At 35.2% G+C, this 14,424-nt stretch overlaps 1 protein-coding gene across 6 annotated transcripts in view; it reads right to left on the reverse strand.

Moving 5' to 3' along the window:
• VRK1 (VRK serine/threonine kinase 1) overlaps positions 1 to 14,424 on the reverse strand; it is an 85,095-nt gene that overhangs the window by 67,057 nt on the left and 3,614 nt on the right. Inside the window, exon 1 of one of the 6 annotated variants that reach the window (XM_076003729.1) lies at positions 8,825 to 8,941. The exons of 3 other annotated variants lie outside the window; for them this stretch is intronic. In XM_076003729.1, coding sequence (XP_075859844.1) covers positions 8,825 to 8,861 — 37 coding nt within the window. In that variant the 5' untranslated portion in view covers positions 8,862 to 8,941. Of the gene's footprint in view, positions 1 to 8,824; positions 8,942 to 14,424 lie in introns of those variants that run through there. 2 more of the 6 variants (XM_076003735.1, XM_076003730.1) reach the window with 2 other exon arrangements.

Raw genomic sequence — 14,424 nt, forward strand, 5'->3', positions numbered from 1 at the left:
CATTAGTTATTGGTTTATCCTTCCCGTTTCCCTTTTTAAATAACAAATAAAATACATTTATCTGCATCCCCCCCACATCTTAGATAATAGGTAGAATATTATACACCTTGTTCTTCATTGTGATTTTTCACTAACAATGTATCCTGGAAAGCAACAGCAAATAGGCTCAGCTTCATTCACTAATAAAATGCAAATTAAAATCATAATGAGGCTTAATTTACAATTAAAATGGCATTTTTCAGCTATCAGATTATCAAATTCAAAGAGTTAGAAAATGCACTAGGTTGGTAAGAGTATGAGGAAAAAATGCAGTTTTTAGTTCAATATTATCCATCAAAATTTTAAATGTACACCCCTTTGGCTCACTAAGTCTACTTTCAGCAATTTATACTATAGGTATACTACTCATATACTGTCAAATGTACATGGATATTTACTGCATCACTGTATACAACAAAAGATTAGAAAGATCCTTAATTTACATCAAGAGGAGACTTATTAAATGAACAATGGCATATCCAAAGAATAGAATATTATGCATTTTAAAAAATGAGGTAGATCTACATGTACCAATATGGAATAGTCTCCAAGATATATTGTTAAATGAAATATGCAAGGAAAGAATCATGTATAAGAACATTCCTATTTATATAAAATAAAGGGACCTATTTATACATAGGCTGCATATGCTTGAATATGTATGACCATACCTAGGGAGTTGTGCAACAATGTACCTCCAGTAAATATATACGTTCACACCCATTGTGCAATAATGTACCCACATTGAATACACACACACACACACACACACACACACACACACACGCAACCACATCCCAGGAGTTGTGCAACAATGTACCCCTGTGTGTATATATAGCATATTACTAGGAGGCTATATAACCAAATAGTACCAGAGGATGCCTTAAGGGTGGTAGGCTTATTTTTCATTCTTTACTCTTTTATAATGTTTACATTAATTATTATGAGCAGGTAATTTTTCAATTGAGGTTTTTTTTTTTAATTCTTCACAAATAATTTTAAAAAAATCTTTACTAAATAAAATGCCAAGTAACTCTTTTCTTTGTTGTTAGTCTGGAATTTGCCAGTGCTTCTATAACAACAGGATCAGCACAAGTCAGCCCTACCAATTGCAACTGGTTAAAAACTGCAATCAACTATGTAGAAAAACAATTCTCAATACCTTCATTTGCAGACAGAATCATACCTTCACGTTTTGATGGTAAATACCAAGTCAGCCTTCAATGAGTAATACAGTCTTGAAAAGACTAGAAAATTAAAATGAATACTGACATCAAGTTCTTACATTCATATTATCATTTATTTTTGCTCAATTAATCCTGAGTAAAAATATGAATGAATAAATCTATACCAGGAAGAATCAAGTAACCATTAATTATAACCTACAGCTCTTACATATAAATGAACTAATATATCACAACTAATACCATCACTATTAAGCATCTATGTAGTAGGCTGTGTGCTGGGTAAATACATTATCTCTAATTTTTATAATAACCATAAAACAGGTATAATTATACTAACTGTATACACAAGAAAACTGAGGATAAGGGAAATTAAATAATTTGTCCATGCCCTCATGGACAAACAAGAAGAAAAGCCAAGGTTCAAAAACCACGTGTGGATGAGTAGATAAAGAAATGTGGTGTATATATACCACAGAATACTACTAGGCCATAAAAAAAAGAATGAAATACTGTAATACTGTTCTCTTCAGCAACATGGATGGAACTGGAAGCCATTATCCTAAGCAAAGTAACTCAGGAACAAAAACCAAATACCACATGTTCTCACATAAAAGCGAGAGCTAGGCTATGGGTACTCAGGGGCATATAGAGTGCTACAATGGACACTGTAACCTCAGAAGGGGGAGGGTAAGAGATGGGTGAGGGATGAAAAATCACCTATTAGGCACAATGCATACTATTAGGGTGACAGGTACACTAAAAGCACAAACTTCACTACTATATAACTCATCCATGTAATGAAAAACCACTTATACTCCTAATTCTATTGAAATAAAGTATAATTTTTGCAAAAACGCCTTTTTGTTAATTAAAAGAGGCTACATACTACAGAATAAATCATTTGAAAATCAAGAAATATTAACATAGGAAAATATTTGTTTTAATGACTAATGATACAGCCATAAATATAAATTCCATAAAAATAGTATAAAAGACCAAACAGAAACACACTCACATGTTACTATAAATGTATCCCACAGTCTAACTCAGTTAAATAAAAAGCTGGATGACTTCCAAAGAACCAAAGGACAAAAGTAATGAAATAAATCACTTGATGTAAGTAAGGTCTTCAGAAAGGAGTTTTAGTTGGTTTTTTTTAATATATTGACATAAATTCACTTGAAAAGCTTGATGTAATAAACCACATAGAATATATGGGAAAAGAAGTTAAAAATATACATATATAAAAGTAGTACACTTAATAAGACCACATTCTAGATTCTAGTGCAAAACCCTGAAGATTCTAAAGTCAATTTCTTCTGTAATCTCAGCATCTGAATGATGGCATTTTTGTTGTTTTTTACTAAATGGTCCAGATAAAATCAACTACTCAAGAATCTAATTCTGCCCACATGCCAAGGACAATAAGGAGAAAATACAGTCAGCACTGAGCAGTGTATAGAGCACTAGACTATACATCCATGCACACATTTTACAGCACTTGTGTCACTGTATTATCATTAGTTGTGTGTATGTCAGCCTCTCTTGACATATTTTGTGAGGATCTGGAAGTCAGGGACCCTGTCTTACTCACCTTGCTATCTCTTCAGTCTAACATATCTGTCACTTGATGAGAAAGCAATCGATATTTCTTAAGAATGAGCTGAGGCCAGGCACGGTGGCTCACACCTGTAATCCTAGCACTCTGGGAGGCCGAGGCAGGGGGATCACTCAAGGTCAGGAATTCGAAACCAGCCTGAGCAAAAGTGAGATCCCCTCTCTACTAAAAATAAAACTAAATTAATTAGCCAACTAAAGATAAATAGAAAAAAATTAGCCGGGCATGGTGGCACATGCTTGTAGTCCCAGCTACTTGGGATGCTGAGGCAGGAAGACTGCTTGAGCCCAGGAGTTTATTGCTGTGCTAGGCTGACGCCATGGCACTCTAGCCCCGGCAAGAGAGTGAGACTATGTCTCAAAAAAAAAAAAAAAAAAAAGAATGAGCTGAAATAAAGTTAGTCTACTTCTACCTCCTACAAACTTTGGCACCATACAACTTCTCTTTTTCATCACCTATAAAATGAAAAGCTTGGATTAAAGTGGAAGCCAGGCATTTTACCTACTGGTTTGTAGAGAAAGCAGCATAGTTCATTTTAAAACCAGTATAAACCACAAAGAATCTATTTCTATAACCAAGAGATGTTGGTATATTTTCTAGTCTAAGGTAATCCACAATGTATGCTGCTAATGGAAGTTGCTGCCAAGAGAATGAAAAAGAGTTTGAAAACCCTCTTAACCCTCCTGCTTAATACAGAAAGACTGAACAGACCCTGATCAAATGGAAGAAAAACAAAGAAAAAGAGTGTTTTGAGTTGAAAATAAATCAAAGTAAACATTAAAAGGTTCATGAACTCAGTAATAAAAAGACAACTAACCCAATTTAAAAATGAGTAAAGGATCTGGATATACATTTCTCCAAAATAGATTTTAAAAATGGCCAATAAGTATACAAAAAGATATTCAACATCATTAGGGAAATGAAAATCAAAACCACAATGAGACACCACTTCACACCCACTAGGATGGGTATAAATAAAAAGACAATAAAAGGTATTGGTAGGATCTGGAGAGATCTGAACCCTTATACATTGCTAGTAAAAATGTAAAATAGTGCAGCCACTTTGGAAAAGTTTGGTAGCTCCTAAAAAAGTTAAACAGAGCTACCTAGGTATATACTCAAGAGAAATGAAGACATACATCCACACAAAAACTTGTACATGAATGCTCACAGCAGTATTATTCATAATAACAAAAAAATGAAAGCAACCCAAATGTCCTTCAATTGATGAATGGATAAATAAAATTTGGTACATCCATACAATGGAATATTATTCAGCAATTTAAAATATGTACTAATTCATGCTACAACCCGGATGAACCCTGAAAACATGCTAAGTGAAAGAAGTCCAGTCACAAAAGGTCATATATTATATGATTCCAATTATGTAAAATTTCCAGAATTAAACTTATAGAGACAAAAAGCAGACTAGTGATTTCTTTGAGATGGGGTAGGAAATGGAGAGTGACTACTAATGGGCAAGGGCTTTCTTTTAGCATTGATGAAAATATTCTAAAATTTGATTGTGGTGACGATTGCAGTTCTATAGCTATACTAAAAACTACTGAACTATACCCTTTAATGTGTGAATTATATGGTATGTAAATTATATCTCAATAAAGCTTTTTTAGTTAAAGTAAATGAGGAAAATGTGATAGCAAGTAGCAAGGATAACAACAGAAGGAACAGTAGCTACACCAGATTATACTGTTCTGTGGAAGCTAAACTAGACCTTTTGATAAAAGGGCAGAAATCACCCCAAAGCAGGCCACTGAGAATGCAAACAAACCAGCAAATGGTAGATTTCCTGTTACATCATTCCGGGTGGTTCCTGACTTACTCTTGTTAGGGCACAAGCATAGTATACAAACCTCATAGAGCAATTTGTAAGGCATGCCACTTTCCAAGAACAAATATGCAAGATGGGAGAGAGAATTTGCCAAGACTAAAACTCACTGATTACGAATGACTTCTGCTGATTCCTGAAACTCTGCACTGTATCTATGATTCTTAAAAGTTCATTAAGAAACTAAAGCAACACGTAAAATGAACAGGATGTGCAGACTTTCAAAAATGGAATTGGTGTCCTATATGATAACTTACTAAAGCAGAATGATGAACTCCTAGCAAGGGACAGAGTAAACTAAAAGGATCAGAAGAACATGTAATTTTGGACTTGCCAACATGATCAAGAAGGCTTTCATCAGGAGCTTAGATGAAGATCTACATAGCAAACTTATACTGGGGACAACAGAAAGCAGAGAGATGTCATGAATACATTAGATAAAAGAATCCAAATATAAGAAGATTCTAACAAGCATCAATACAAGCATAAAACTAGGTAAGATGATCTAGCAAATCAGAGCCACAATGAAAATCAGAAAACATTTCACTCAAATCCTTCATTTTACAGATGAAGCTAAGGCCAGAGGGGTTTAAGAATAGGCCCAAGTGCAGAAGTCTCATTAAAGGTAACTTAACGCTGAGAATACAGGAACTCAACTCCCTGACTGTGTCCACCTACCCAATGCTACCTGCCACTACTTGTGTGTGGATAAGCATATGAATAAAAAGAACACTGACTCCTACCTCACAACCCACAAAAATCACTTCCTAGGTGCTTTGACCTAAACATGAAAGGCAAAATAGTAAGCCTTCTAGAAGATAATATAAGAGAATATCTTCATGACCACAGGTAGCAAAAACTCAAATAAGACAGAAGAAAGAGCACTAACCATAAAGAAAAAGATTGATAAAATTAGAACCAAAATTTAGAATTTCAGTTCATCAAGACACATTACAAGAGTGAAATGGCAAGCCATAAGATAGTAAGAAATTTTTACAATTCATATATTCAACAAAGGATTCACATCCAGAACAAATAAAAACTCCAACATTTCAATAAGAAAAAAAGAGAACCCAATTTGTTAAAAATGGGCATAAGACTTGAATAGGTACTTTACAACAGAGGCTATCCAAGTAGCTAACAAGTATATGAGCTGAAAGCATTAGTCATTAGGGAAATGCTAATGAAAATGACAGAGATCTCCTAAACAACTACTAGAATGGTTAATTTTATTTTCTATTATTTATCTGATAGTATCAAGTGGAGATACTATCAGATCTCCTGATCTGCAGAACAACTGAAACTCTCATACTTCATTAAAAGTACAAATTGGTACAACTACTTTGGCAAACAGTTTGGCAGTATCTTTTTGTCTCTATTAAAGCCAAACATACACATATACTTTCACCAGGAATTCTACTCCTAGATTTATATACAACTAAAATGAATATATATGTATAGCAAAAGATATGAATAAGAATGATTAGCAACTGGCCAGGCACAGTGGCTCATGTCTATAATCCTAGCACTCTGGGAGGCCAAGGTGGGTGGATTGCTCCAGGTCAGGAGTTTGAAACCAGCCTGAGCAAGAGCAAGACCCTGTCTCTACTAAAAATAGAAAGAAATTAATTAGACAACTAAAAATATAGATAGAAAAAATTAGCCAGGCATGGTGGTGCATGCCTATAGTCCAAGTTACTTGGGAGGTTGAGGCAGGAGGATTGCTTGAGCCCGGGAGTTTGAGGTTGCTGTGAGCTAGGCTGACGCCACAGCACTCTGGCCCAAGCAACAGAGCCAGACTCTGTCTTAAAAAAAAAAAAAGACACACATAAAGACATGAGTTCTATATTCCTTTCCCTTGAATCCAAGAAGGCTTTTTGTCTATGTTAACCAACACAGTATGATGGAAGTGACACTACATGACTTCTGAGGATAAGTCACTCTCAGGAAGCTTCTTCTGGAAATTCAGCCAACATGCCAAGGCCTCATGATCCCCCCATGTGTAGGTGCTCTGCTCAACAGTACCAGATCATCCTGGTCTTCAAGACATCCCAGGCAAGGTACCAAATACATGTGAGCAAAGGACCCTCTAAATGACTCTAGACCCCACCCATTGTAGAGCAGTGATGAGCCACCCCCACCAAATTCCTAACCAACAGAATCCTTTGAGCATAATAAAATGGTAGTTGCTTTACACCTAAGTTTAGAGTGGTGTAATCAACAACACTAATTCGTTATGTGGTAATCAATAACCAAAACTAGTATACGATGCAGAAATAGAAAACCAGAACTACAGAGCTATTTAAAACAATAAAAAATCACATGCAACATGAATATTCATTCATAATAATCACAGACACAACACTGATTAAAAAAAAGTCTGGCAAAAAAGAGTATGTAAGGTACTATTCCATTTACATTTGAGTTCAAAACCAGGCAAAACTAATCTATGGTTATATAAGTCAAAATAGTGGATACCTTTGGTGGGAGTAATCACTGGAAACAGGCACAACAGAGACTTTTGGAGTGCTAGAATAGTGAATGTCTTGATCTGGGTGGTGGTTACTACAGTGTGTTTACTTTGTAAAAAAAAAAAAAATCATTGAGCTTGATGCTTAAGATTAGTGTACTTTTTTGTTATACTTAAAAAAAATTTTTAATCAGTAGAACTTGGTAACCCAATAGATGCAAGAGTATGAAGGAGAAACAAAGGATGACTTCCAAGTCTTCAGGCACGATTGACTAGGCAGTACCATTAACTAAACAGTTAAAACATGAGGCAAATAAAAACAGGAGCAGAAAGCAGCGATTATATCCTATTCACACTTTGTATTTAGGTATCTACCATAGTACTTAACAGTCACTCTAGCTTACAAGACACTCCTCTCATTACCATCCTGCCTCTTTTACCACATTTTCTTGGTCTCCTTTGTTGCTTCCTTTCTGCCCACCTGCTTCTTAATATTGGTATTAGCCAGGCTTCCATCCTCAATCATCTTTTCAATCGCATACACACATACTTCCCTCTCCTATATTTCCAACTTCAGTTGATAGCATCATCATATACTTGTTCTTTTAAGTCAGAAACTTCCAACTAGACCAAAAATTAGGATTCCCAAATATCTTTAAAAGTTGCAGTTAGCTAAATTCAATAAAGAGAAATATAATGGGATAATCGTAAGTTCCCATGGTCAAACCCCAAGACTAATGCATACGAACAGGATGAAAAGATATGGCTTAGACAGATCTAGGAGTTTAATTCCACTCTGAGCTCAATGTATGATGTGGTCATCAAAAGGATATAGCTGATATTAATAAAAATACAGTATATAGAAGAAAGAAGGTAATATTCTTCCCTATTCTAACAGAAGAAAAGTGCTATTTCTAGAACAGGAGATGCAACTCTATTTCTTACTTATTGAACCATAGCTGGAGAAAATAAAGGAAAGCCACCAATGTGGTGAACTTACATGAAACCATGTCATGTAAGGAACAACTAAGGAACTGGAGATGTTTCAGGTCAAAAAGACTGAGATGACTTGATGACGGTCTTCACATAGTTGAAAGGATATTATGTGGAAGAGAGATTCAGCTTGTTCTCTACATGTGTCCAAAAGAATTGAGTAGAAGGAATAAGAAAAAAGACTTCTGGTCAAGATAAGAAACAATTTAGTAGCAGTCAAAACTAAACAGGATAGGCTGTCTCTAGAGCAGTGTTTCTCAACCAGAGATGATTTTGTCCCTCTGGGCAGGGATGCTGCTAAATATCCAATAGTGCAGAGAACAACAAAGAATGACCCATCTAAAATGTCCCATCTAACCAGTCCCATGGTTGAGAAATTCTGCCCCAGATGTAGTGAGTTCCCTGTTATTGTAGACATGCCCTTATAGGCCAGACCATGTGATGATGTCCAATAAATGATTTTCAAAAATGGTAGGAAATGAGTTGAATAAGATTTTGTTTCAGATAACTCTCCAGAGAAAAATATCTTCAGGTATGTCCAAGTGACAATGATGGTGATGATGACAAATATTTATTGAAGACTTACTGTGGGCCAGACATTACACCAAGTGATTCATGTACACATTTTAGTTAATTCTCACAACAACCCTATGAAACAGGTATTATTTTACCTTGATTTGATGCTAAGTTGGATTGCTCTAATGTCATCTAGTCAGTATTTGAACTCAGATGTACCAGACTCCAATTATATACATCACTGCCCAATGAATAAATGTTAAACGATTTTTCAAAGCTTTTGTACTCTGGAAAACAAATGAAGAAACACATAATGCAGAAGTATCAGGACAATGTCTGAACACGTTTGTCCTCACTGCAAACCTAACTGGCTAGGAGAAAGAGGAAAGGATTATTTGAAGTAGTCCTGTGATGAAAGAGAGAACAATTATCCTGATTGTCCCCAATTGCCTACTTCTGTAAGAGCCAAGAAGCTCTTATATACCCATGGAATCTCAGTCAGAAGCTAGGATTAATGATGACATCCCTTTATCCACAGGCGTGAAAGCTCAGGATGGACAGACGTTTGAACATCCCCGACTGGGAATCCTGCCCTTAACAAATACACTAGATGCAGATACATGGTTTCTTGGCTGCCTACACTCAGGCCCATCTGTCAGGATGGCAGTGTGCCTGCTCACATGTTGGTCAAACTGTCACTAGGGCATAGGTGCCAAGCAATGATAGTTTTAAATGGGCAGCTTGCATAGCACTATAAGAGCTTGCTCTTCTGCAGAAAAAAAAAAAAAAAAAATTCTGTGATAATACTGAAGGGCTGCAATCACAAGTGAAATATTCTTGGTCAATCTCAACATTTAAGTAGAAAAAAGATCTAAAAGATCTAGACTAGTAGAAAATAATCAGACTAAGGAAGTGAAACATAAAAAGTACTTTGGAGACAAGTAAATTGTTGCACGAAAGCTTTTCACACTGCCAATATTTCATTAATACGTATCATGGTAACCTCTTATGCAATGAAATCCTTGGCTCAACAAGTAATCACTGATTTAAAAAAAAATGGGATGATATGCTTTTTATCTTCTAAATAAAAGAACAGGAAAGTACTGATTTCTAGTAATTTGTCTCACACTATATAGGTTCTATTTGTTGGCTGGTTATTTTTAAAATGACAAAAGTCTAATCTATATCCAAAATTAATCTTTTAAATGCACAAAGGAAAGCAGAAACCAAATGAGATTCCTACAGATCAACAGGGAAAAAAACTATCACTTGTATAGAGAAAGAAATCAAGAACTGAAGTGGGTGCTAAGAAAACAGAACCTGAATATTTTCAGTCGTGAATTTAAAAATTAGGACTCAAGGGCAGAACCATAGATCTGTTACTTGTCACATCCCCTAACTATAAGCAAAATGTGCCTACACTACATCTAGGTTTCTATTCTATCCTTAAATATTTTCTTGATTACTGGCATGAAGTATCTAATGTCTTTACTGTCTGGAAATTCTTCCCTAAAACCAAAACCCTAATGCTACAGTTTGAGTCATTTGTTCTTATTCAGTACTCAGTGATTTTGAAGAACAGCTGGTCATCATCATTCTCTGTATAGTTCTTCATATGCAAGTATCAGGACATACTGATTAAATAACTCCTGAGTCTCCTCTTTGCCATGATAAATAAATCTGATTCCATTAACTTTTCCTCATTTGATCAATTTATCAACTCCTTGTCTTTATTATTTCAGTTGCTCAACTCTTGGACCTTTCTCAGGCCTGATAAGAAATGTCACCCACATCAACAATGAGCCAATAGAAACTACTCTCTTCCCACATGTATAACCCGATAAAAGCAGCATCAATCTGAATGTCTTTGAAAGTCCAGCAGAATTCTCAGCATTCCTCACCAAGGACAGTGGTAAAGTTTGAAATCTACCATTACACTTCTAGAAAATACTAGGAACTTGTAACATTCTGAAGTATCACCACTTTTTTAGCTTTCTGATAGACATTTCTAATACAAAGCAGTAAGTCAAGTCAAGGGTCATGATTATATCCTATTCTTCCTACCAGCATATCACTGCCATACATGGCCCTAAAACAAATATCTTAAATACCATTACCATCATACCATTTGCCTGCTCAAGAACATATAGTACCTTCCTAGTAACCAATGAAATTGTTTATAAATTCTTGAATCTTGCTAGCAGTTTATAACTTATGAAACAATTGTCCTTCCTGATTTCCTTCCACCCCTTCACTTGCATGACTCCCCAAACCAGCCAGTTCTTACTTTCTCTAGGACACAGCATTGCTCGTACTATTCTCTAAAATGTTTTCACATTTTTTTATGATTCAAGCCATGTCATACCTTCATAAATCTGTGCTTAATTGCTCATTTCCTTCTGTCTTTGTTTTGGCCATACAGTTTACAGTGTATGGCCAACTGATTTTTTATAAAGGTTAAAAAAAAAAAAAACTATTCAATGGCGAAAGGGTAGTCTTTTTAACAAATGGTTTTGGAGCAACTGGACATCCAGACAAAAGGAAAAGAAAAAAGAGCCAAGATATAAATTTCACATAGTGTGCAAAAAAATGAACCCAAAAAGGATCACAGATCTAAATGTAAGATTTAAAAGAACATCCTCCTGACCTTGAGTTAGGCAGACAGTTCTGAGATGTGAATGACACCAAAAACATAATCCATACATCAAGAAGTTGGACTTCATCAAAATTAAAAACTTTTGTGCTGCAAAAGAAACTGTAAGAGAATGAAAAGACCAATCAGGGACAGACAGAATACATTTATAAATCATATATTTGGCAAAGAACTTGTATCCAGAACTTACAAAGAACACTCACTCTAAATTCAACAAGAAGAAAACAATCACAAAATGGGCAAAAAACTTGAAAAGACAAGTCACCACAGATAAGAATGGCAAATAAGCATATGAAAAGATTAGCCCTTTAGGGAAATGCAAATTAAAGCCACGATGTGATACCACTACACACAAAAAGTCACCAATATCAAATATTGATGAGGATGTGGAGAAACTAGATTTCTCATATAGCATAGTCCTCCCTTATCTGAGGGAGATATGTTCCAAACCCCCAGTGGACGCCTGAAATCGAGGATAGCACTGAACCCTATATATACTATGTTTTTTCCTATACATACATACCTATGATAAAGTCTGATTTATAAATTAAGAGATTAACAATAACTAAAAATAAAATAGAATAATTATAACAATATGCCAGCATCACTACTCTTGTGCTTTGGGACCATTAAGTAAAATAAGGGTGACTTCAACACAAGCATTGCAATACTGGGCAAACTGATAATCTAGGGCTACTAAGTGACTAACTGGCAGGTAGTATATAGAGTATGAATACACTGGACAAAGGAATGATTCAATCCCACCTGGCACAGTGAGTCGGCACAAGATCATGCTACTCAAAATGGTGTGTAATTTTTAACTTTATGAATTATTTCTGGAATTTTCCATTTACTATTTTCAGACCATGGTTGACCAGGGTAACTGAAACTGCAGAAAGCAAAACTGAGGGGGGGAGGGGACTACGATAGTGATGATAAGATTGTAAAATGGTACAGTTACGGTGGAAAAGTTTGGCAGTTTCTTAAGCATACACTTATCACACAACCCAACAGTTGAACTCTTCCGCATGTATATTAGAAAAATGAAAACTTACATTCACATAAAAACCTGTACATGACTGTTCATAGCAGCTTTATCTGCAATCACCAAAAACCAGAAATAACCCGTATTTCCTTCCATGGATGAATAAACAAAATGTGAGACAGCCATACAATGGACAGAGTACAATTACCAAAATTAGGAAATTGACACTGATAACAGTATTAGTAATTAAACTTATTAAAATTTCATTTTTTACATCCTTTTGTGTGTTTATATAATTCTATGACATTATATGTATACAGATTCATGTAATCATCACAATAATCAACACATGGAACTGCCCTATCATCCCAAAGAAACTCGGACCTCACCCCAGCAAAACAGGTCTATTCTCCATTTCTATAATTTTGTCAGTTAGAGAATGCTATATAAATGTAATCATAAAATCGCATAACCTTGTAAGATTGGCTTTTGTCACTCAATACAATGCCCTTAAACGCCACCCACGATGCTGCATGATGCTGCATGCACTAATCATTTGTTTCTTTTTGTTAATGGGGTGTTCCCTTCTCTGACTGTCCCACATTTTATTTAACCATTCACCCACTGAAAGACATGTAGGTTGTTTCTGGGTTTGGGCTATTATTAATTAAGCTGCAGTAAGCATTCATGTACAGGTTTTTGTGTGAACATAAGTTTCTATTTCTCTAGGATAAATGCCCAGGAGGGCAACTGCTGGGTTGTATGTCAAGTGCATGTTAACTTCTTGAGAAACCGCCAAAATAATTTCCAGAGTGGTTTCACCATTTTACATTCCCATCAGCAACATATAAGAGGTAATATAAATTTTAAAGTCACAATTTCTAAACTATTTTCTAAAAATCTGAAAAAATAACAAGGTTAAACCTCTTAAATGTTATATAACCTAAACTTAAGTTTTTTAAAGATGAATCTAAAACTTTTTTCTCCTGATTCCCAAATAAGAGACTTCTTTTTTCTCATTACCTCTAACAAAGAATTTACACAGTTGACCCTTGAACAACCCAGGTTTGAAATGCAAGGGTCTACCTATATGCAAATTTTCTTCTGTCTCTGCCAGCCTTAAGGTAGTAAGACCAACCCTTCCTCTTCCTCCTCTTCTTCAGCCTTCTCAATGTGAAGATGATGAGGATGAAGACCTTTATGATGATCCACTTCTACTTAATGAAAAGTAAATATATTTTCTCTTCCTTATGATTTTCTTAACATTTTTCTTTTCTCTAGTTTAAGAACACAGTATATAATACATATACAAAGTACGTGTTAACTTTTATCAACTTTTATCGGTAAGGCTTCAGGTCAACAGTAGGCTATTAATACTTCAACTTTTAGGAAGTCAAAAGTTACACTCAGATTATCTACCGCGCGCGGAGTCAGCACTCTGAACCCCCAACTTGTTCAAGGCTCAACTATAATTACATATAATTTGTATATTGATAGCTGTTCCGTACTATATAGAAAACTGCCATAAGAAGCGAAAAAGGCAACTTTGAAGCCTACAGTAGAAAGAGTAAAATTTGTTCCTGCATCTTCCAGCCTACAAAGGCTTAAGGTATAACACAGCACTTTCTAACACTGAGTACTGTGAATTACAATCACAATACATTAATACATAGTACCATCAAATGATGACTTTTGTTTAGCTGTTACTTGGTAAAACAATTTGAGAAAAGCAAATAACCTGAAATAAAGCTATAATTAGCTCTATGTCTAACTTCATGGTTTACTTTTTTAAAAATTTTAGATTTAATTGACAATTAGATAATGCAGTCTCTTCTGAGTTCTTAAAAGTAGCTTAAATCTAGAGCTGACATATCTGCCAACATGCAAACAACAGCTAGACAGCCAGTTCACAAAGAGAAAATAAATGCACAGAAAAAATTATAAGACCTCAGAAAGAGTGGAATAGTACTGCCTTGTTTCTAATGACCTGCAGGCTCATTTTTAGTCTCTTGTGGCCCAACCATATTATACCTGAAAATGAGCTCTATTAAGAAATACATATCCATGATTGGCATGATATTTGCTTAAAAAGTATGACAGAATGTTCCCAAAACTCA

Source organism: Microcebus murinus, chromosome 6 (genome assembly GCF_040939455.1).
Source record: "Microcebus murinus isolate Inina chromosome 6, M.murinus_Inina_mat1.0, whole genome shotgun sequence".
Taxonomy (NCBI): domain Eukaryota; kingdom Metazoa; phylum Chordata; class Mammalia; order Primates; family Cheirogaleidae; genus Microcebus; species Microcebus murinus.